The sequence below is a fragment of the Fistularia commersonii genome, chromosome 7 (genome assembly GCF_037954325.1).
Source record: "Fistularia commersonii isolate RoL2024-O1a breed Wild chromosome 7, RoL_Fcom_v1.0, whole genome shotgun sequence".
In the NCBI taxonomy this organism is placed as follows: Eukaryota; Metazoa; Chordata; class Actinopteri; order Syngnathiformes; family Fistulariidae; genus Fistularia; species Fistularia commersonii.
In genome coordinates, this window is record NC_141290.1 from 2,681,910 (window position 1) to 2,706,953 (window position 25,044).

A 25,044-nucleotide genomic window follows, 5' to 3' on the forward strand; every position below is an offset into this window, starting at 1 on the left:
ATCTCTTCGTACCCCGACACTTTCCTCCACCCATTCTGACCTGCTTGGACCTGTTTCTTTACCTCTTTTCCACATTCCCCGTTGTCAACCAGGAACCTCCAATGTATTTAAAATAGAAAAAAAAAACATCTTTTATTACCGTAATTTTCGGACTACTGAGTGCACCTGAATATAAAAAAACAATTGTACATATATAGGCCGCACTTTTCCATATGTCGCAGGTGTCCATTTGTAACATGAGATATTAACAATTTTTTTTTTTTTAATCTCAATTAAATACATACCGTAAATGCTTTCTTCCAAACAGTCTGGTTAAAAAAATGTAAAACACAAGAGCCTGCATTAACTACGGTAATACAGCTAATAATTCTAGCAATGCATGCATGTGAAATAATTAAAAAAATAAAAAATAAAAAAGGTTTTAATTTAGAAAAAAAAAAATTTTTTTTTTATTAAAAATTTCAATTAAATTTATCTCCACTTCGCTACAAAATGCGTTCATCACACTGTAGTCGTGTGACTGAAAAAACAAACAAGCCTGCGGTTACCATGACGGCGCTTCTGGGATTTGTAGTTTCCTCCTCAAAAGCCAAAGGCTTTTTCGTGTAGCGTTGATAAAATAGCAGCGACACATTTGTACATTATCTCCGGTTCTCAAACATTATCCCAGGTCTGTTTAAAAGCAATTTACAAGGACCAAAACAAATCCGAACTTTCCACGACCCCCTTCGTAGCTTTCAGTTTTAGCCGCCGGTCCGCTAAAACCGGCGTTTGAAAGCATTTTCCCTGTCACTTTCGAACGGACTGAGTGCCGACTGACCTTGAAGAAGTCCGGTCTGATCTTATTGATTCTGCTCCGAGTCGCAACCCGGTTGTCCGTTCAGCAGGTCTGGACCGCCCTCTTTCAGATGATTGTCAAAAAACCCAACAGCGATTGAGAAGGGTAGCGGGCTAACATGCTAATAGAGTACATGAGACAATAATAGCTTTAAGATTCATAAAAGACGTACGCCTGCGGTGGATCAAACCGGGGAAACCTGCCAAATGAGAGAGCCCGGGGACTCGGGAGAAGATACGTGGCGACTGTCGGGCAGCGATGGCGTCCGGGCAAGTTGTTGCCGCTAGCGAACGCCAGCTAGCTTTTGGCTAGTTTACCGGTCCTGACCCGGTCCAGCGCCCGTCGGTTGAAGCCTCCGTCGCATACGGGCGCGTCTCTGCATTCAAAAACATGGCCTTAAATAGCATCTAAAGCCTCCGTGTGTGTGTGTGTGTGTGTGTGTGTGTGTGTGTGTGTGTGATGGGAAGGAGGTCCTCCTCCTCCTCCTCCCACGGGGGATTCATTGCGTCATACATTATTGAGCCCGCCGGTGAATTATGCAAAGCTTTGATATTGATCGCAGGGCTTTCCGTCACTGCAGTCTGAGTGAGGATGAGGAGAACGTTGTGGAGCGTGATGAAGACGAGGGAGGGTTTTGGAGAAACGTTCGCCGCCACCGAGACGGAAACCGGCTGGCGACAGGTAACGATGTAAACGACGATAGCGGCATCGCTAACAACCGTTAGCAACGGACATGACGACAACGGTGAAGTCGTCGCGATGTAAACGTATCGGACGTGTTGGGGATTCTCAGGCCCGATAAGCCGCTCCGTCGCCCCCGGCAACCTCGTGCAAAGTAGTTTTCTACTTCGAATTTAATGATGACTCAACCAACGGCTCTCAGGTGAATGATGTCACTCAGTTCGATATTATATTTGTTTTTGGTTTCAGTCTTCAGTGCGAGGCTGGGCAAACTACGTCGGGCTTTTTAATATGGCTGGCTTAACTTGAACTTTTAAATTTTATAAAAAAAATTTTAAAAAAAAAATTGAAATTTTTACCTTTTCTCCGATATACCCGCGTTCCTCATACACTGACATAAGTTGCAGTGCGGTTGTCGCTCTTCGGCTTTGCCGTTTGAATCCATCTGTAAAAACGAGCAGATCAAGGAAGCGGAAAGTGGACAGCGGGTGCCGAGTGTTTGATAAAAACTGGACAACAAAATATTTTTTCCTTGAACTCTGGATGTCTGATACGGCCAGAAACTGCTGCAGTTTTTAAAGGATACAATAGCAGCCGTCACCTTGCCACAAAGCATGCTAGCTATGCTAAAATGGAAAGTTATCACCTATGCTAGTTAGCATAGTAATATGGCGGGCGAGACAACGGGGATTTATATTATAGATATCTTTATAAACATTAGGCCTGGCACAGGCTAGGCTAGTTAGCATAGTTAGCTCAGAGAGTGACTGCTATTTTACAGACTCCGCAAAAATTTTTCACCGGCAAACCGCAATTGAAGAGTCGAGTACCGAAGCGAGTTTTTTTTCAGCAATCAAATTAGCGGTTAGCCATGTTTGTAAACCTCCGTAAGACGACACATAAGATGCTGACGGTGTTTGGTTCAACCGACAAACACCAACAAACCTCGTCATAGATCCTGTTTAACTGACCGACAAAATAGCCGCGACAAAACTAACTTTAGACTCTGATGCACTGGAACAAATGTCCAAATCCTTGACATGCACTTCCGTTGTATTTATGTTATGTATATTAGCTTATGCAAATACTCCAACCATTCGTCCACAATTTACAAAATCCAAAACTGACCTGGTTAGCATCCTTGCAGGGTGGCAAGTGAATGCAATAAGTAGCGACCATAAGGGCTGTCGCTTTCGGGCTTCGGACACCCTTAGCTTAGCAAGAGTCCCTTATATTGAGCCTATTTTCCTTTGGCTATTTTAAGGCTCCAGTCCCTTAAAGGTGAAATAAATAGTGTCACAGAAGAGATAAGCTGAGGTCGGGCAGCCTGTAGAGAAAGATGCAAGGCTCTTGTTCGCAATTATGGGAAAAGACAAAAAGATGAGAGCTGAACAAAAGGTGGCGGATCGACGCAAAAGCCCTTGGGGATTAAATCTGGCCTCGTTTCGTTCGTGGAAATCTGCACAAAAAGAACAACCCCAGACAACCGGACTCCTAAGAAACCGTTATTTATGAAGAGCCCTCGAAGCCTGCGCCGCCACGAGCTACGCTCTTAAATCCTGAGGGAAATCTTCACCCTGAAAGGAAAGAACTTAAGTTGAAAACTCAAAGTAACTTTGTACGACCAGGCAGTCAAAAATGGTACATGTAGAGATGTAAAACAGCAAAAAACAACAAAAAAATATATATAATTTACTGTGATTTGTCTTGTTTTGCACCAAAAGCAAACAAGAATAATATTACTTGTGACTGTAAACAAAGCTTTAGCTGTCAGTCATCTTATTGTTGGTTTTTGAGTTAGACTCGCAGGAATGCAGGTCAGATAGCCTAGCAAGATATTGTTCAACATCCCAAAGCGTGACATGACGTGACATGAAATATGACCCAAAACAACAAAGCGTAGCATTACATTAGTTAGCATGGCATGGCGTGACATAAAATATGATCTAAAATAACAAAACGTAGCATAACATTAGATAGCATGACATGGCGTGACATAAAATATGACCTAAAATAACAAAATGTACCATAACATTAGTTAGCATGACATGGCGTGACATAAAATATGACCTAAAATAACAAAACGTAGCATAACATTAGTTAGCATGGCATGGCGTGACATAAAATATGATCTAAAATAACAAAACGTAGCATAACATTAGATAGCATGACATGGCGTGACATAAAATATGACCTAAAATAACAAAATGTACCATAACATTAGTTAGCATGACATGGCGTGACATAAAATATGACCTAAAATAACAAAACGTAGCATAACATTAGCTAGCATGACATGGCGTGATAGAAAATATGACCTGAAATAACAAAATGTAGCATAACATTAGATAGCATGACATGGCATGACATGAAATATGACCTAAAATTACAACATGGCGCTGTGTAGCACAGCATAGCATGGCATGAAATCACATTGTCTGATATTGAGTATCATAGTGTCAAAGAATAACCTCAAATAACAAAACATAGTATTACTTTATAACTTACTAATAACTGGAAAAAACAAAACTTAACATAAAATAGCATAGCCGTAGCACAGCATGACATCAAATGATATTAATAACACTGAATAACCTAAAACCACAGGGCATAGCATAGGCTTATATAGCATAACAGCACGATGCAGCATAGCGTAGCATCACATGACAAGAAAGATCTGAATAATAGACAACAGTCCAAAATGACAACACATAGTAAAATATCTTATACTATAAGATATTTTGCTTTGTGCTGCCATGGTATGAGACTTATACCGTAGCATAGCATAGCATGACATGGCATGATATTGAGTATAATCACCTCAAAAAAGCAAAATAGCACATTATAGCTTAGCATAGCATGGCATGGCGCATCAAGCCATGACCTGACAGCAAATTAAATGGCATCTTGCTCAGTATGTATTAGCATGTAGCATAACATAGCATCACACAACATTCAGAACAACATGTAACCAAACAGGAAAAAAATAATATAATATATCATTAACATGTCATATCATGCAATGACTCAAAATGTATCAACACACACATGCACACACAAACACACACACACACACACACACACACACACACACACACACACTAAGCTGGTCATAATATGCTCTCAATTATTTTTCAGCTTTTTGATTGGCCTGCCGTTAAATCCATTGGATGCAGCGGGTCGACATGACAGAACATGATATTCAGTAGAATAGAGACGTTTTAAGAAGTGTGTGTGTGTGTGTGCGTGCGTGCGTGTGTGTGTGTTTGTGGATACACGCAAACAAAATCAGCGCATCAGGGACATTAACATGCTGACCACAGCATCCATTGTCTGGGAGGGGAGTGTTTTGGAAAAATAACTGCTCCAAAAATACACAAATTAATACATAATAAAAATCAGCAATGCTGAGAAAAGGGGCGGAGCCTGGGGCCGATAAGGTCCTTTGTTTTAATGACATTTCTTCCTAGAACTACAATTAAACTATTTTTCACTTATTGAAAAAAAAAAACATAAAATCAGGATTTATATTTTTTTTCATTTATTATGGATTGTGTTTCTTGGATATCATCAGATATTCAAAGAGTGGGTTCACAGAGTTTTTTTTTTTTTTTCCAGGGCCCACCCTTTTATTTAGTTTATTTTTTACATATTTTTTGATGTTTATATCAAACTATCTTTATCGATGCTTCCAAATGGTGCAATTTGTCTGACTCTCTACTGCCCCCTAGCGGTCAGAGCAGGAAATGCATAAAAATAAAAATAAAATAAAGAAAAGTCACAAAAATAACGGAATTAAGCAGGAAATAGTCCAGACACCTAATAATTTTAATCTAAAAATTACATTTTACTCTCATTTATGTTCATTTTGATTTTTGAAAATTGTTATAATCTGTCCCTTTAAGTTCTGCCGTTCTCGTCACTGTAGGAGGAACTTCGATTATTGTTGTAATGTCACGGTCAAAATGGCTGTGACACCGTGCAAAACGTACACACACACACACACACACACACACACACACACACACACACACACACACACACACCAAAAAAAAAAAGAAAAAAAAAAAAAAAAAAAAAACAATCCACCCACCTGCACCTTCTCGGCATTGAATGAGTTACTGCTGGTGCAGTGTGTGTGTGTGTGTGTGTGTGTGTGTGTGTGTGTGTGTGTGTGTGTGTGTGTGTGGCGTGCGCGTGCGTCGTAGAAAGAGAGAGAGAGAGAGAGAGAGAGAGAGAGAGAGAGAGAGAGAGAGGGAGGGAGGGGTCAGTCTGCACGCCGGCGCTCGGCAGCCTGCAGACGGATGTTGCCGCATCCCGGTGCGCCGCGCCGCGCTCCGCCACCGCCGGCCTGCGTCCCCGCATAGATGCACCGAGTCTCACGCACACACACGCTCATCTGCGGTGACACACGCCGCACCTCTCCGGGTGCCCGTCACCCAACTCCCCGGTAAAGTCTCTCCACGGCCGCATCGGTACGTAAAGTGTGTGCGTGATATCGTTCAACTTGTGTATGTATGTATGTATATGTGTGTGTGTGTGTGTGTGTGTTATGGTGCTGTTTAGCGCGAAGCTGCTGCAGGTTTTTTCTGTGTGATGATGATGATGGTAATGATGGTGATGAAGATGCCGGTGCTGCGCATTTCATTTTTTATTTTTTTTATTTTTTTTCTCATTTCTTTTTAATTTTTTTTTTAATTTAATTTGAAGTATCCTCTGCTCAGACGATACGCTTTCGTCGCTATTTGTATTTATATATCCATTTATTTGTTAATTCATTTAACCTCCTCCCCGCCCCCCATGTTCGCAACTGGTCTTGTCTGTTTTTTTTTATTACATTTTTTTTTAAATTTTTTTTTTTTTTTTATATATAAATAACGCGATTATTTGTTTATTTCACGTCGGAAGTCCAAGCCCGAGGTCACGTGATGCGATAAACTCCTTAAACAATCAGGCGTCTCAGATCTACCTTGACCCCCCAGAGGAGGCAGGCCGGGTTCAGGCGGGGATTCCAGACTTCAGATTACAGAATGTCCAGAGTAACGGGATTAACGGCGGCGGCGGCGGCGGCGGCGGCGGGGAGGGGTTGCAGGTTAATGTCTGGAATATTCTACGACGCCAGAGAATAGACGGATCCGACGCGCCGGTCCGAGCCCCTCCTCCATCTCCTCCTCCTGGTTTCTGCTCCGTCACGGTGAGAGACCACCGGGGCAGATGTTTGGCGCCCCTGCAGGTGGTGCTCATGAACCCGTTCACCCCCCTCACACACACACACACACACACACACACACACACACACACCGCCCCTTGCGACCCCCCCCACCAAAGGGTTCGGCGTCGGCGATTCGGGCTCCGTCATCGCCATGGTTTCCAGTTGGCATGCCGGGATGAAGTCATCCTCCCCGGCCTGGAGAACAAATGACCAGGCAGGTCCAGGCTGGAGTTTGCCTGCGTGTGTGTGTGTGTGTGTGTGTGTGTGTGTGTGTGTGTGTGTGAGAGAGAGAGAAGTGCGCATGTGTGTGTTACATTGTATGTGCATCTGAATTTCTGATGATTCATTCATGCCGTCAATGTTGTCTCCATTGCAGTGAAACCATCTTTGTGTGTGTGTGTGTGTGTGTGTGTGTGTGTGCGTGCGTGTGTGTGTGCGCGCATCAAACAGAAGCCTTTATTTTTTTTCCAGTATTGCTCAATCACCCTCTTGTTGTGTTGTTGTGTATCATTACGCAGTCGCGGCTCCAGTTTCCTGCACTGGGACCGGATGGTTCCAGTGACTCAGCAAAGGTGTGTGTGTGTGTGTGTGTGTGTGTGTGTTTGACGGATCTCGTCGAGTGTCTGCCCTGCATTCGCTCGCTGATACAAAGCCCGCAACACTGCGTGATGTAACTTCCGACGCCGTGTCATCGGAGACGTCGCCAAGCATGACTGCTAAAAAAAAAAACAAACAAAAAAAAATATAAACAAAAAAAAAACCATCCGTATCATAACATCCATCCCTTTTTTTCATCCCTCCATCCGTTCTGCAGCCGGCGCTGTGGATCATCTCACTCCTTTTTTCTCTCTCCTCCATCCCTAGTTTGAGCGGCAGCTGCTGGAAACGTTTTTCGCCGTTTTTTATTTTATTTTTTATTTTTCATTTCCCCCCCCCCTTCCCCAGCATTTATCAAACGTAGTTTGTTTTTCGCAGCGGCGCAGGAGGGATCAGACCTGGTTCATTAAGCCGACTTGAAAATTCCGATCTCTAAATTCCGATCTCTGAACAAAGAGTGCACGTTGCTGATTGTTATTCGACGAAAAGTCATCATTTATTGCTGAGTCATGCTTTGACTTATGTTTTCTCTGACCGTGCAGGAATGAAAATCTGAGAAAATCCTTTTTTTTGACAAAAAAAAAATTATTTTCCTGTGAAAACAAAAGGATGTAATTCAAATTGTTTGTGGTTTAAGCTGAACGGCCACTAGGGGGCAGGCTGGAGTCGGAAGCTTCAAAAATGCGTTGAATTTTTACCAGAAAATTTACTGAAATAATAAATACATAAAATCACATTTTTATCCAGGATATAAACTTGTTTAAATAATAAAATCAGATTATTTTTTTTCAATTAATTTTTTTTTTCTTTTTTTTCCATGTATGACGATTGCAAATCCAGATTTTTACCCTTTTTTTTTGCCGCACCAGGCTAAATTATTTTAATTTCCGTTTCTTTAGCTTAGCATCACTACTCAGCACCGCCCCCTACCTGTGTGCAATCGTACTATTCAATTTTGTTTTGTCTTGTTTTATTTAAAAACCCTAACATATTCATTCATTAATTTATTTGTTTGATTATTTCTATTTTTCTTCTTTTTTTTTTTTTTTTTTTTTTTTAATACTGGCTGTCTCCGCTTCCTTGTTTTTGTAATTTTCTTTTCAGGAATATTGCATCCTCTTTACAGAATTAGCCTGAGTGCAGGATCGGAGGTAGAGATCGTGAATGAATGAATGAACCTGAGCATCTTCTAGCATCTCGGTGGTTTTTATCGCTGTTTTTGTGTAATAATGCAAGGATTTGGAATCGCGATTGGGGGACAATGAGCGGCGCCGGCTCGCAGATTAGCCTCCGGCAACTTCCAGGCGTTAGCATTAGCGGTAGCGACGAGCGTCGTATTTGGATCGCATGACAAAGCATGGAGATGGAGTCCATGTAGTGAAATGGTACTCACACTCACGCAAAGCTCTACAAAACTGCAACACACACACACACACACACACACACACATCATCCCATCTAATAACGCTAAGTAGCTTAACCCGTGACCATTATAAAGCCCCCCTGGCCTTTCAAGACTCTCCCAGGACCCCTTGGCAGAAACAGATCCCTGCGATAGCCAATTCATTAGTCGCCTTCTTCACCGCTGGCCGTCTTACGCCGTGGAGTAAACACTCAAAGCAGGACGTCGGATTGAACGCCCTTCCAATTAGTGACCTTTTCTTTTTGGTTAAAGCCGGTCGGTTTTACGCTCCCGGACGGCCTTTGACCGACGGCGGGTTGTGGAAAAGTCCCGTTTGTCGCGCAGGACAAAATAATAAAGGCTCCAGTAATCTGTAGGTTAGCCTCTGGGATTTTTTTTTTTTTTTTTTTTTTTTTTTAATAATTTATTCATAAAGCAGCTTCTTGCACCAGCAGATAGTTTTTTTTTTTTTTTGTAATTTCCATTCTTTCTTCACTCCTGTGCGTCTACAGCCTCTCCCTTCGGGGGGAATGTGAGCTCCGTGTATCCAAAATATGGATATGCTAATGCTAACACCTTTCCCTTGCATCGTGATATGTTATTTTTGCAAAATGTCTTCTTTCCTTCTTTCCGACATTTGGCAACGTTTGCGAGTCTCGTGTCTTCTTGAAGCCGATCGAAGCGTTATTTCTCAACACACAACCGCTATTAATGGACCTCATGCATTTTTTTTTTTTTTGTTGCGCCAGATATCTTTGCGCTGTCGTTAGCATAGAGCAGTGCTAAGCAATTCTGATTTATATAAATTAGAAATCTCCATTTAAATGTACGTATAACTTCAATGATTAGACATTTAGGGTGTACGTTTGGAGGTCCCAACGTCTCGTTTACTAATTTCTTGCCATCTTTTTGTCTTGGTAAGTTCTTGCTGCTGTCATCTGTTGTTAGCATTGTGATGCTAGCTAGTGCTAACTAGCTATTTTACACACCGGACCACCAATTTTTTTTTTATTTTCCTCCAATCACATGTCCTTTTTCGTTGATTTCTTGAAACTATAATTTTTTTTAATTGAATTAAAGTTTTTTTAGGTGTTGTTTCAAGCAAATTTCACATAATTTTCAGATTTATTTGTAGATATCTAATTTTTTTTTTTTTTTTTAATTTTTAATTCTAAAACAATTGTAAAAAAAAAAAAAAAAAAAAGAAAAAAGAAAAAAAATCAGGTCAGGTGCCTTGCTAGGCGCTAGCCAGGGCTATCAGGGGCAACTCCGGGATCGGAGTCTTGCCCCTTTGGCACTGCAGCTCCTTGACTCTTTCCAGGAACGAGTCCATGCGGAGAAGAACCGTCTGAGCTCCTTCTCCGAGGCGGGATCTTTGCGCGGATCTGTAGGAACTTCTAGATGCTTGGTGGAGCTCACAAGCAGGAGATACTTCTTGCGACTTGCCGGAATCGGGCCGCCAAAGGTCCAATTCGAAAGGTTTCTCGCTCTTGCGGAGAAACATCAAGCTTTTGAAGATTGGTGGAGCTCTTTAGCCACGCTAATAGATACCAAACGGATGGAAGCGGCGGGCGACAAAGAGATCCAGGATCTTCTAGCATGCAGAGTTAGCAAATTGCTAATGGACAACAGCAATGAAGGGAGAAGATAAAAACCCTTCAAGCTCCCTGAGAGTCCATGGTTATTACATGGAGAACAAGAACGTGGCGGTTTGTTTTTGAGTGTGAAGCTCCAGGTGCATGTCCCAGTCCCTCCCTGCGGCAATGCTAAGCTAAAAGGTTCCCCTGAAGAAGGCTGATTCCAAATTGAAGCTGGACACTCCTTAGACCCGAGTTCTGTCTGAAAGATGCAATCCAACCGCCGACCTTCTGACCGGAAGGACGCCTCGATCTACCAACTTTCACGACGAAACGGAAGATTAGCCCGACGCCTCAACAGGCGGCCGCGGTTTCCCTTAGCGCTATCACTCGCTCAGCGATTCGACACACAAGTCATAACACTTTTTAAGAAGCATCTTGTGATGGGCGTGGCTTCGGAGATCACCTAAAGACCCTGCCTCGGACAAGGCGCTAAGTAGCGAAGGAGCGAAGGAGCTAAGCAGCGAAGGAGCGAAGTAGCTAAGGAGCGAAGGAGCGAAGGAGCGAAGGAGCTCAGGGGCTAAGGAGCTAAGGAGCTAAGGGGCTAAGGAGCGAAGGAGCTAAGCAGCGAAGGAGCGAAGGAGCTAAGGGGCAAAGGAGCTAAGGAGCTAAGGGGCTAAGGAGCGAAGGAGCTAAGGGGCAAAGGGGCGAAGGAGCTAAGGAGCTAAGGGGCTAAGGAGCGAAGGAGCTAAGTAGCTAAGTAGCTAAGGAGCTAAGGAGCTAAGGTTCTTGGGACTGCGAAAAGTTCCTACAGTGAGAAAGACGCTTTTGCAAATATCATTAGGATGATTCTTCTTTTTCTTTTAACGCCGTAAAACGCAGGCTTAATATTATTTACTTGCGGTCGAAAAGGTTTTCTGGGTCACGTAATCTCACAAAATCTCACGGGAGAGCATGAATTTTCCCGAGCTCATTTTCCCCCGATGCTGCGTTTACTCGATATTCATTCGGGACGATTCCCGGATCAAGCGGTTCACCGACTCCCGGCGATCGCGGCGATTCTGCGTCCGACGCTTCGATCCCGAAATAGCCGCCTGAAAGAGGTCGGATGGAGAGGAAAAGGAGGCGTAAGAGGAGGGGGTGCAGGGATCTGTCTGGGAGAATGCAGCAGTTAGACATCTTTGCAGCGTTTCTGCAGCTCCCTGTCGGCTCTGCCGGCAAAAGTGCACGTGAAAACGTCAAACGCGCCGCCTTTTCCGGCGTCCGCAAAAACCCGCCGCCGCGATCAGAGCCCTCGATTTTCTGCAGGGAAAAGAAGCCGAAGCCTCGGTGAAGGAATCGTCGCCCCCCGACGGAAATAGAGCGCGTCCGATCAAGAGCCGACGGAAGGATCGGCCGTCGTCGGGGGAAACGATGGAAAGGTGGATGAGGGAGAATCGATGGCAGGGCGACAGGAAGTGACACGGGCGGCCATGTTTGCATGGAGTTGAAGGTGAAGTTTAGCTGGCAGGTTATTTTTAATTAAAAAAAAAAAAAAAAAAATGTTGAAAATCAGGTTATTAAAACAGGTGTTATCTTAAAATGGTAATTTTTCTTTTTTTTTTTTTTTTTTTTTTCAAAGAAAAAAAAATTGAGGTTTTGAGGACATTTTAAAAGGACAATTTAAAAGGACAATTTTTTTTTTTTTTTTTGGCCCCTTTTTCTCCCGTCAGCTCTAACGTGAAGTTCGCAGTGTTTTATAAAAATTTTCCTACAACACACTTTTCTTGGCTGGGGAACGCCGATCACGGGAATTAATTGCATTAAAAAAAATTAGGTAATTAAATCAGGAATTTTCATAAAATTTCTTAAAATCTCTGAAATGAATGGGGTAAAAAAAAAAATCAGGTCATTAAAACAAGTGTTAGCTTAAAATGGTAATTTTTTTTTTTTTTTTTTTTTCCAAAGAAAAAAAATTGAGGTTTTGAAGACATTTTAACAAACTTTTTTTTTTTTTTTTATGACCTTTTTCTCCCGTCAGCTCTAAAATGAAGTTCGCAGTGTTTTATAAAGATTTTCCAACAACCCTTTTTCTTGTGCAAGCTGGGAAACGCTGATCACGTGAATTAATTGCATTAAAAAAAATTAGGTTATTAAATCAGTCATTTTCTTAAAATTTCTTAAAATCTCTGAAATGGATGGGTTGAAAAAAAATCAGGTTATTTTAACAGGTGTTTTCTTAAAATTGTTATTTTATTTATGTTTTCTTAAGAGGTTTTGAGGAAATTTGAATTTATTTTAGATTTATTTCAAAGAAGCCAAATGACCAACACCAGATCAGCCATTAATTAGTTGTTCTAAATCAATTTATTTTTCTTTGCTTTATCCGACAAAGTTTTCACCTTAAAGTTGTACATTTTTAACAAAGTTTCAGAACTTTTTAATTTCCCCTCCTTTTTTTTTGGACCCTTTTTCTTGTTCACGTGATGTGAAATTTTACATTTACTTTATTTTCTATTTTACTTAATATTTTTATTCGTATTTATTATTCTCCCTCCTTCTTACTATTATCTATTATTGTTATGTTTTACTTGAAACTCTGGCACAACAATTGCCTTCGGGATAAATAAAGTTGTTCTTATTCTTATTCTTATTATTCTTATTTTTAAATTAGCAGTGTTTCATAAATAATTTCCTATAACCAGCTTTTTTTGCGCAAATAAATGAGAGGCTGGTGGACGCCGATCATGGAAATTAATGGCATAAAAAAATGAGGTTATTAAAACAGGTTTTCTTGAAATTGTAATTCATTCATGTTTTTTAAGAAAAAAGTGAGGAAATCTTAAATGATTTTGAAATCATTTTCAGATTCATTTTAAACGAGCCAAATAACCAACACCAGATCAGCCATTACTATTTTCATTTAATTTATTTTATTTTACTTTGCCTTTCCAACAAAGTTTTCACCTAAAAACTGTACATTTTTAACAAAGAATTTCACTTCCTTGTTATTTAATTTTTTTTTTCTTTTTTGACCTTTGACATGAAGTTCATAGTGTTTTATAAATATTTTCCTCCAACCCACTTTTCTTGCGCAAATCTGGGGAATGTCAATCATGGAAATTAATAGCATAAAAGTAAATGAGGATATTAAAACAGGTGTTTTCTTAAAAATGTAATTTATTCATGTTTTTTTAAAAGGTTTTGAAAAAATTTTAAATTATTTTGAAATCGTTTTCAGATTTATTTTAAACGAGCCCAATGACCAACACCAGATCAGCCGCTACTTATTTTTTTTAATTTATTCTATTTTCCTTTGTCTTGTTAAAAAAAAATGTTAAACTTAAAATTTGACATTTTTAACAAAGAATTTCACATTATAATTTTTTTTTTTTTTTCATTTTTGGACCTTTTTTCTTGTTCACGTGACATGAAGTTCTTAGTGTTTTATAAAGATTTTCCCACAACCCACTTTTCTTGCACAAATAAATGAGAGGCTGGGGGACGCCGATCATGGAAATAATAGCAAAAAAAAAAAAAAAATTACAGGTGTTTTCTTAAAATTGTAATTTATTCATGTTTTTTTAAAAGGTTTTGAAAAAATTTTAAATTATTTTGAAATCGTTTTCAGATTTATTTTAAACGAGCCCAATGACCAACACCAGATGTGCCACTACTTATTTTTTTTTATTTATTCTATTTTCCTTTGTCTTGTTAAAAAAAATGTTAAACTTGTAATTTGACATTTTTAACAAAGAATTTCACATTATAATGTTTTTTTTTTTTTTCATTTTTTGACCTTTTTTCTTGTTCACGTGACATGAAGTTCTTAGTGTTTTATAAAGATTTTCCCACAACCCACTTTTCTTGCACAAATAAATGAGAGGCTGGGGAACGCCGATCATGGAAATAATAGCAAAAAAAAAAAAAAAATTACAGGTGTTTTCTTAAAATTGTAATTTATTCATGTTTTTTTAAAAGGTTTTGAAAAAATTTTAAATTATTTTGAAATCGTTTTCAGATTTATTTTAAACGAGCCCAATGACCAACACCAGATCTGCCACTACTTATTTGTTTTAATTTATTTTATTTTCCTTTGTCTTGTTAAAAAAAAGTTAAACTTAAAATTGTACATTTTTAACAAAGAATTTCACATTATTATTTTTTTTTTTTCTTTTTTTGACCTTTTTTTCGTTCACGTGACATGAAGTTCTTTTTTTTTTTTATAAAAATTTTCCTACAACCCACTTTTCTTGCGCAAGTCAACGGGAGGCCGGGGAACGCCGATATTCGAAATCGATGGGGTAAACAAAAAAAAAAAAAAAAAAAAAAAAAATCTCCTTCCTCGTAAAACCCTTCCGGGAAATCAGGCCCGGTTTAAAAGTCCCGTTAATCCGAACAGAGCGGCGGGTGCGGGTGAAAACGCGGCGCTCCTTGGCAAGGCCCGAGGGATTATCAGCTTTCCTGCTCCCGTTTCTTGCCTTCACACTCCGATCAAAACAACAGATTTATCAAGTCGCTTCGGCGCCGAGAGCCGATTTCGGACAGAACAATTCCAGAAATGAGTCTCCAAGAGGCTCGAAATTCCATCCCAAGAACCGTCGACCTCCTTTTTTATTAAGTCGCCACTACTTTTTAGGCTAGAAGATCCATAGCTTTCCATGAGTTATTTATGTGTTTAGCTATTCATGTGTCTCCGGTTCGAAAGCGCTAGTATCCGAATTTCCCCGAGTTCTTTTCCTCCGAGGCTACGTTTCTCGATGTTTGTTTTAGCGGTCGTCAGAATCCCGTCAAAGAAAACTAGCGACACTCCAAAAAAAAACCGACAATCCTCAAAAGACGGATCGCCATGTTTGGAAAAAGTGGACTGTCTGACATCGGGGCGTTTTAGCCCAAACGTTTTAGCGTTTAGCGTTTTAGCGTTTGAGGATGTGATTATCGTGCTAAGCTAACTAGCAACGGCATGGTCTCACTTTGCCGTTGGGATCACAGCTGGAAGCGGGTTTGGTTTTGTCATGAACGGCAGCGGCTCAACGTATCAATGACCTCCAGTCGGGCGCCGCTCGTCTTTGGAGGCCGTTGTTTACCGATTAAGTCGTTATTTCCCGACGGGCGACGCTTTTAAAACCACCTTAATCCTAAAGGCAGATCCTCCGCGGGGAAACAAACCACCCAATCATTGCTCGCCTGGGACTCCTCCACGTTTTTTTTTTTTTACTCGCGTCTTCGATTCAGGCTCCGCCCCCTCGCGATTGAGCGTCCGAAGGTCACCCCAACTCGCCGTTTATCACCGCGGCGTCTTCGTAAAGACGGTCACGAGTCGTCTCTTGTGCCAACGTTTGTCCGAAAGCAAGCGTCGGAGGGGAAGCCGGCTAACGGACTGTTCCACATAAACGTCATATATATGTGTGTGTGTGTGTGTGTGTGTGTGTGACTTATTGACCATAAAGTATCAGGACACGCCCGGCGAGAGAAGCTCATTTGGGAGAAACGATGCGGCGAATGAAACGTCCGACCGCCGATTCGGCTTTACGAGGCTCCGTGACGGCGCGGTGGCCTGGAAACCGCTCGGCTCACACTTTTTTTTTTTGTTTTACCACGATGCCTTGGCAGTCTCCAGAGTGTGTGTGTGTGTGTGTGTGTGTGCTGTTTGAACTGGTTGCTTTCAAACTCGTCCAATACCACTCTGAAGTGTGTGTGTCGGTGTGTGTGACTCAGACTCTGAGACTTGGCCAACCCTCCCCCAGAGGCCCCCGGGGTGGTCAGTTTCTCTTTCGCAGTAAAAGTACTACAAGGGTTCTCAGAAGTACTTCGGATAACTTCTGTTCTTTGAGTCATTGGCAAAAATACCGTTTGGACGAGTCTTTGAGTCAGCAGTTACTTTGGCTGCCTTGCAAAAGAGTCGTTTCTCTCCGTCGATTCACCTGATTGTTTCACGAATCACGAGCAGTTTTTTGGAATGAATCCGCCGAAATGGCCTATTCGTCCGCAAAGAAACCGCAAGAAGTAATGGCCGCCGGGACTTTTCGCGTTCGGCGCCGTTGAACGGTGCCGGGATCGGCCGCGAGCGCCGTTTGGCCTTCGCCGAAGGGAGCTTTATCTTTTCCGTGAATCGCCGGTCCGTTCGCACGCCTCCAAACTCCGCCCGACCTTCCGCACCGGCAGAAAAGCTGGGATTTTCCGCAGAGAACATCCCCGTTTTCAAATTTCTGACCAATGGCGACATTATTCCGAGACGACGGAAGGTCTGCCCTCCCCTGGAAGCAGCAAAGTTCTTCCCGAGAAGAAGAATTCGGAATAATGTACTTCACTTCTTTTCTGGGAGTTTGGCTTCTCCGCAAGGAACTGACGAACCGTTCACTTTCTGAACATCCTGATGTTCTTTCTTTCCTTTCCTTCTTTTATTTTCCACCCATTAATTCAAGCTCAGGTCAACAATTTTGAGGTTAAGCCCAAACCTTTCGTCATTATCGTTTGGCCAAAGAGCCGAAAAAGGGTCATTTTGAGCCTCAGAGACCAAAAAAAAAAAAAAAAAAAAAAAGAAGTTTCCAGTCGGTAATCTGTTGGGTTTCATTTTCTCGGGGAAACTCTGAGCCTGACGCTTCTACCCGCAAAGAGGCCCAATCACAGGACCAGGATTAAAGCCTCGAGGGGCTCAGCGAGATGCCAGAACTTTGCTTTCCTGCGGGGTTGAAGGTTGCACAGCGATGTATAGTTTCTATGAATCCACCTAAGGCATCTAGCGAGGCTTGTAAAGACTCCCGATGGGCGGTATCTCTCGGGCGTTGTGCACAGAGGGGAGCGTCGGTCGCAAAAATCATGGCCGTACCTGCGGCGACACGTTCCGACACCTATGAGGACTTTGCTAAAGTTCTCCGTCCGGGAAGAATGTTGTTTTTGTTCTGGACGCCTCGGGAGCCAGGATAATGTTCTGACAAGCTCAGTTTGCACCGTTGGCAGGAGATCCCAAACGAACGTGACCGTTTTGATCAAATTCACAAAAGATCGGAGGTTCTTTCTCGATGTTAGCAAGTGAAATTTAGCAAACTTTAAATATCATCAGATATTTACCGTAAATATTTACAAATTTTCCGAAAACCAAAGTTCCGATGATCTCTTAATATGGTCGATGAACATAGCAGTAGCTAGCAGTAGCTAGCAGTAGCTAGCAGTTTCCCTGCAGCTTAAACTCCATGAACATACGACAACGGTCTATGGATAGTATTTTTTTTCGGAGATCACAAAACCCCGATGCTAACAGCCTAGCGTAAACTAATAAAAGAAGAAGGAAACAAAAAAGTCTTCCCTTTTGCAGACGATGGAATGGTTTATATTGACGTGATGGAAAGAGTCCGAGGAGGCGGGAGCTGAACAAGTAACCAGAAACGACAACATAGCATCTAAACTCTGACCGATGCGATGATTACAATTGTTTGTTTTCTTTTTCCCCACTTTATCCGTAATGTTAGATTCAATTTTACTGCATTAGCACGTTGTATAATGAGATTTGCTGTCCTTGCTAGCCCCTGCTTTGGTTGTACTTTAGAATTCTCCAATCCAAAGTCCAAAGGTAGAAATTGGAGAAAGTATTTTCTACCCAACTTTAGCAGCAGTAAGTGATTCAAAGGTTTTCTTGTGTGCAGTCAGTCCCCCCCCTAAACGCACACTCCGAACTTTAACCAAGAGAATTTACCAGAATAAATTACTTTGCTTCTGATTGAAAGGCGCCCCCGGTTTGTTACGTTCAGTTACCGTGGCAACCACATGAACAAACAGTTTTGAGCGCATCGGCGTTGATGCCCGGTGACAAAAATTGGCACAAAGGCGTCTTTTTCAATTTTCCGTGCCGCTTCGTCGGCGAGTTTGGACAAAGCCGAACCCCCGTTTAGCCAATGAGATTAAAAATGGGCTACTAAAAGTTGGCTTCGATCAACTTGTGTCTTTAACTTAGCTTCACTCACTAGAGTTTGAAGTCGGTGTAAACAACCTCAGATCCACACCGGGCTTAAGATGTCCATCCAGAAAGTCTAAAAGGAAACAAAAAAAAAGAAGAAGGGACTCATTTCAGAAACCCGAGGGCGCGTCGATGCCAAGGGCATTAGAGTATCTGGTTCTGTGATTGGTTAGTCGTGGCGGTTTTGGACACAGTCGCCCCTTTTGCACTGTCGGGACTTTTTGCCGATTCCTAGAACATTATCGGGAGCACGATAATGTGCACTCGAACCGCAGTTCTGAGAACCATTTTTGCACCTCGTCCGATTTAGAGTCTTCTTATCGTAGAGCTCGCGAGCAACGTTCGTTACCGTTACTTCTTCTGCGGTGCGACTTTGTGGACAAAAGAAGCGAGGAATGGAGCGACTAGACTCTTCTAACCTGCTACGCCATGGTGGGGTTTCCAGGGCTCGCAGTGGACCACGTTGTCCTTGTTGCCTTCCTCTTCTACTCGGTGGTTTGTTTTTCGGCGCAGCCCGAAATGTACGCCTCGCAGATGTTCGCTTCTTCCGTTCCCTATCGTGGTCCCTAAATGTTCCCGTGGAGGAGGCTAGTTCCTTTAAGGAAAGTCATACCGGACAGTTGGACACGGGAAAAGTAGATTCCGATCAGGACTATGTTCGGATAAAACTTTTTAGCTAGCAATGTCTGTAAGCTCCGCTGTTCGGTGCCAAATGGTGCTCCCGGGTCTTGATCGAGATGTGAATTCCTGATCCGATGGATCCCGCAGAGTTAGCATCGTAAGCCTTTAGCAGCCTCCTCGACTTTGCAGACCCGCAGATCCTCTTGGCCACTATTTGCCGACTCCTCTGCCCTTCCTGAGCCCGGCGTCTTGCTAGCAAGGACTCGTCGCATCGTTGCAATCGGAGGATTTGGTCAACTGGTAGCGGACCGTCCTTGCTGACCCTCCTTGTCGACAAGCACGTTTTCTGGACCCACTTCCTTGTTGACTCAAACTCTTCTTCGGGGTCGCCACAGCAACTCAACCTCCTCCATCCAACCCTATTCTCTTTATCTTCTTCTCTGACATCAACTAACTTCATGTCCGCCAAATCCATAAATCTTCTCTTTGGTCTTCTTCCAGACCTCTTACCGGGCTGTTCCAGAAATGCTCGGCAATCATTCTCATCAACCGTCAAGAATTTGTCCAACTTGTCCAAAAAAAAAATCGGTATCGAGAACCAGAATCGACTTACTTACCGGATCCACGAGAAAGCCTCGATACAGAAAGCGAAACGTACGACCTCGGCGTAGGCGGGAGGCGTCACGGAGGCGAGGGGGGGGAAAAGACATTTCACCGAAATTAATCCGTCGTTGAATTACTATTACTTGGGCGGCGCGGTGACAAGCGGCGAAGGAGCTGTTGTCGCCAAGCTGCAGAGGAGATCAGGTCCACCTCCACGCCAGCTGCGGAGTCGACTCTGCAGCGGCTTCTCCGCTTTTACCTTTCGCCGTTTGAGGCGACGTTTTTTTTGGTCGGACTTTGACACGACAGGCGTCCGTCTTCCGGTTAGCTGATTAGCATAAATTAGCCAAACAGGCTAACTACCTTCATGTCCACTCGTGGTGTTCCTCTTGTCCTTGCATCCTTCCGGCCAGATCTTCACCATCCCATCTTCGTCGCTCCGAAAGAGAAGCTCAACATTTTCGTCTCTGCTTGTTTTTTGTGCCTTTAAGTGTTTCGTTGTTCCCTTCAAGGCTGTCGGACGCTCTTTCGGGATGTGTCGAATGCTAATCCCGGTGACCGGTACTAGTTAATAAGGAGTTAAAAGTGCGTATTCTTCACCGTTAGTTCACCGAAGAAAAGGAGACGACTTTTAAGCCTGTCGTCTTTTATATGTTTCCCAGACAACATGCTTCAGATAAAGTATTGACATGTTTCATATCGTCTAAAAATAAACGTCAGTTTTTTTAGAAAACACAAAAAACTGAGTCTGAATGAGGAATTTATTAGGAAAAAAAAAAAAAATCAAAAATATATTTATTTAAAAGATGTATTTATCTTTATTGATTTTTTTTTTTTATATTTCCATCTGCTCATTTAATAATATTATTCATTCATTATCTTAACTGCTTATCCTCCAATCAGGGTTGCAGGGGGGCGGAGCCTATTCCAATTTTATGAAATATTCATTTGTTTATTATAATATTTATACCGTAATAATCAGGACCCCTTACGAACTGGACCTACACGTCAAAAAAAAAAATTTTAACGGATTTATCGATATAGCCTTTTATTTTAGCCTATTATTATTATAGCCTATGATTTATTATTGTTATGTTTTACTTGAAACTCTGGCACAACTATTTCCTTTGGGATAAATACAGTTATTCTTATTCTTATAATTTTAGTTTATTCCAACCAGGTCAAATGCAGTTAAAAGAAAATCAAGCTGCTTTTTCTTGTTCTTGCATTATATTTAATTCACATCGAAGGAAGGAGGGGGCGAAAGTTTAATTAACAACACCTGTCTTTTTAAACTTTTTTTTTTTTTTTCCCGTTTTTAATGCATCACCTGATTCCTTCGCACTCGGCCGCGGATGTGGAACGCAGTATCTGGAGCAGCCGCTCCGTTTCCGTCCGCCCCGTTGCCGTTTCGGGACTTTCGGGAGATATTTATACCAAGCGGGTCGGCCTGACGAGGGCTGAGTAGAAATGTCAACAAATGGCCTTCTTTGCGGCGGGAGGGTTCGGCGCCGTCCCCTGTGGAACCAGGAAGCGGGTCTGAGAAGATCCGAAACCACCTGGATCTGGTGCGAGGTCCTGTTTTTGGGCGATCCAAACACATGACGCGAACTCTTGAACTTCGCGCAATGACGCGGTTTAGCGAAGGCTACGCGTCACAGATCGGGAGTTAACGAATATTGATAATCATGAAATTAACGCTGCTTTCATCGGAACATATTTGCTAGGAATTTTGCGGCCGACGGCTGCGGATCGATGAACCTTTGCTAACACGAAAGCGTCCAAAAACACCGCGGCGGCATTTATCGCTGGAGGGAAGAAAAAAAAAAATGTAAATAAATCGTAATTAATCAGAGCAGAAGCTTAGTAGAGGTGTTATAACTTATATCTGTGCAATATTTCATTTCATAACAGCTACACTACAATTTTTCCTTTCATCATACTATTGTGCACTCCTTACCTCAGTTGTTACTAAGACACTTATAGTTTCTATCACTTGTTTACGAAAACACTTTATAGTTTATGGTTTATTTTATTTCTAATTCTGCCTTTTCTTTTTATTATTTATTACTGTTATATTTTCTGTAACTCTGGCACAACAATTTCCTTCGGGATTAATAAAGTTTATCTTATCTTATCTTAGCATGACATTAGCATGATCGTCGCTATTAGCGGATCAGCGTTATTCGGCTAGCTAGTCCGCTATCTGTTATTTTACAAGGAAAACCTCTCTGTTGTCACTTCAAGGTGGGGAAAAAATTGGTTTCCGAAGTCGCCGTGATTGAAATGGAAAGTTATTCCTGCCGGTGTCGGTCCTTTCGGACGCCGGCGTTTGTCGCCGTGGTCGCAAGCGGATTCGCCGCTTCACCTCCCGAGGGCGGGACGGCGCTCGGACCCTCGGCTCTTCGTGGGGGCGAAAGTACAGCGGCTGGTTTAAGAGCGACGGCGGCGTCTGGATTTCTCGCTTCTCTCGGCGCCGCGAGTGTCAAAGCGAACCTTTAGCTCGCCCTCGCTCTTAGTCATGGCACTGTGAAGACACACACACACACACACACACACACACACGTATGTATGTGTGCACATCTGTGGGCAGATCCACCAAAGTGCGCTTCTAACACTTACGATATCGTCACCTAACCGAGTCCTCAAGTGGCCTTTATTACATGACAAGGAGTGTTGCCGTGGTAACGTCTAACGTTCATGTACTCGGTGAAAAAGTCCTCCGACAACCAAGATCTTTATATTTTTTTTACCAGGTCGTTTCTTTTACAATCATAGGGATATTGAATTTCGGCTTCTTTATTTTTTTTTTTACAATTTTTTTAATGTTTTTTTTGGTGACTTCAAGATCCGAATGCCGGCAACTTTGCGCGTCTTGTCCTTTTTTTTTTCTTTTTTTTTTATCCCCGTGATCGAGCCGTCGCGGCAGGGATTTTAACTTTCTCCGGCAAATATAATCCGCTCCAGATAAATACCCGCTATTTGCTGCTTCCCTAAAACTTTTCGGCCGCCGTAAAAGTTTTAATGATCTGAATATGTTTAGAAAATCCTGGTTTTTGTTGTCCTTCGGCCGTCTTAGCCAATCAGAGAGCATCGGCGCCTTTATCATCGCAGGAACTTTTTGCAGCCTTTTCATGAACCGGGTCGTTTTACGGTACTTTTTGTGGGTCGTTGTCAGCGGTCAGCTGTTTTCTTGTGACCAAACGGCGAGAAATTGGGCGACGAGGAGGTCCGGGTTCTTCTAGCCTGCTTCCCCATGAAGGGGGTTCCAGGTCTTGCAGAGGAACATCAACATTTTGGCTAGAATAAGTGTGGAGTTAGCTAACGGCTAATCCACGTGGCTAAAATATAAACTCTTTAAGCATCTGACGGTCCAACATGAGCGCTGCAGAAGCTTCTTCTTCTTCATTGGTTGAGCTTAAGGTGCACGTCCCAGACCCTACAGTGGCCCCTCACCGTCTGTGGGAATGCTAAGCTAAAAGGTTTCCCCTGAGGAGGCTACTTCCTGGAACAAAATTCCATTCCAGAGGTGAAAATGGACGAATCGCGGACTCGGGGGGGACGAGACGAGGATCCCGCCGAGTCCCAGAGTTTCCAGATCCCCCTCTATTTATAGTCCCCTTCTATAAAAGAGACCATCATCTGTGCTGGAACAAAAGGGAATTAAGAGCTTAGCATCACCTCCGCTCGGTCATTATGTCAGGCGCCGCGATGAACGTGCAGTATTTCCGGCATGATTTCGTCCTTGCAAACTTACCGCTCGTCGGCGACGACTTCAAACTTCACCCGAAAGACGCCGAACGACCTATTTCCCATTTCCAGCGTTTGATTCACAAGTGGGTTGCGCGTCTATAAAGGGACTGGCCTACATACGGCGGGATGCAGGAAGCAGCTGCGCGAACCCCCCCACCCCGACCCCGGGCTCTAAACATGTACGAACATTTGTTTTTTTTAGCAGCGGCGGGCTAACGGAGTTAAATACGATGTTTCTACCCCCTTAGATTAAGCATTCCTGAACATCCGTCTGTATTCTCTGAAAGCTATGTTGTTGTGCTACAACTATATTCATTTCCCCGCCTTGAACTTCCTGTCTCTTTTACGTCTGAGAATGTTGAACATTGACATTTGACGTAGCTTGAAAATATTTAAATCCCCTTAAAGGTTCAATGGAGTTCTCAGGGATCAATAAAAAGTGCGTCTTATCTGAAACAAGCAATAAAACATTATCCGGAGCATTAAGTATTGATAAGGAAAGTAGAACCTGGGCTTGTGAACGCCCCAAATTACGAACAAATCGACCCACGAACGGAGTTTTCGAGCTGCAAACAAGCAAAAAACGCACAAACAAACCAACTAACGGGCTTCCCGTATTGTAGCGTTGCGCAATCGTGCGTTGTTTACCCGCTTCAGCGTTGTGTTCTCCTGCTATCATGTAAGCTAGCCCTCATTACGGCTCCCCAGAAGGGTAAGAGTACTGTTGCTAACGTTCTTAAGAAGAAGGTAAGAACTGTCGATCTGGGGAAGGAAATAACAGCTAAAGGTGAAAGCGGCGTCGGTGTCACAGATCTCGCTAGGCGAGCGCTAGGACGCGGCTAAGCTAACCATCTGTACGATCCCGGAGAGCAAAGATGCGCTAAAGACGACGATGCTAACCAAGCGAAGGTCTCAAGTCATAGAAGGAGTTGAAAAGTTACTCTTAGCTTGAATGATTGAAAGACAGCTTGCCGGACGTAGCGTTAGCATTAGCGAGGGCTTTACTTTCTCTGATTCAGTGAAGGAAATGCCGAGTACAAGAGAAAAAAAACAGCATAAATACAGAATAATGAAGATTATTTTTAATTCCTTTCTGAATTTTTTGCAACAAATAAACCCATAAATGAGTTACAAAAGAATGTCGTGCAGAACCGATACGGCGTTTACGTTGATTTCAACAGGAAACCTCGATTCGTTTTGCGAACAGTCAGAGAACGATTCATTAGCCGAGGTTCTCCTGTACTTTGATTCTTGGAAAATAAATATTTCTAGCCACTCGTGTTCTTGATAAGTAAATAATATCAGCTGATTTATCTTAAATATCAGTATTGGATCAGAGATACATAAAGCATACATTTGTTTCATGGGGTACTTGATGCTTAACTCTCCTGCTGGATCTAGAAGAGAACTTCCGTCCGGCGTCACCATGTGACCTCCTTCCACCAATTATTTCCCACCGCGTCGATCCGACTTTTGACCTTGTGGCTCTCCTGCAGGACAGCGGACCCTCCATCACAGGAGCGATGTCCTAGAGACCGTCGTGCTTGTCAACCCGGCACAGGACACCGTGGTATCGGAGGTGGGTTGGGGTCGATGAAATCCGCTCGTCTTACTCACTGCTTTCGCTTAAGCTAGCTAGCGTACCGCCGGACTTATCACGGTATCACTTCTCTGTTAAGAAGCTGCTGTCTGCTAAAATTTCACCGATGTCTTCTGCAACTTCGATCCCTAAGGGATGCCTAAGTCGGCTCCAGGTAGCTTCTTGTTGTCTTCTATTGAAAGGAAAAACACTGGTCGTGTTGTTCTATTTTTCTGTATCCCTTCTGA

General features: G+C 42.6%; 1 protein-coding gene across 1 annotated transcript in view; it reads left to right on the forward strand.

The window, feature by feature from the left end:
* The window catches only part of map1ab (microtubule-associated protein 1Ab), a 49,338-nt gene that overhangs the window by 10,723 nt on the left and 13,571 nt on the right, over positions 1 to 25,044 (forward strand). The window contains exon 3 of the mRNA XM_086149154.1: positions 24,714 to 24,796. Within this exon, the coding sequence (XP_086005280.1) occupies positions 24,714 to 24,796 (83 nt within the window). The remainder of the gene's footprint in view (positions 1 to 24,713; positions 24,797 to 25,044) is intronic.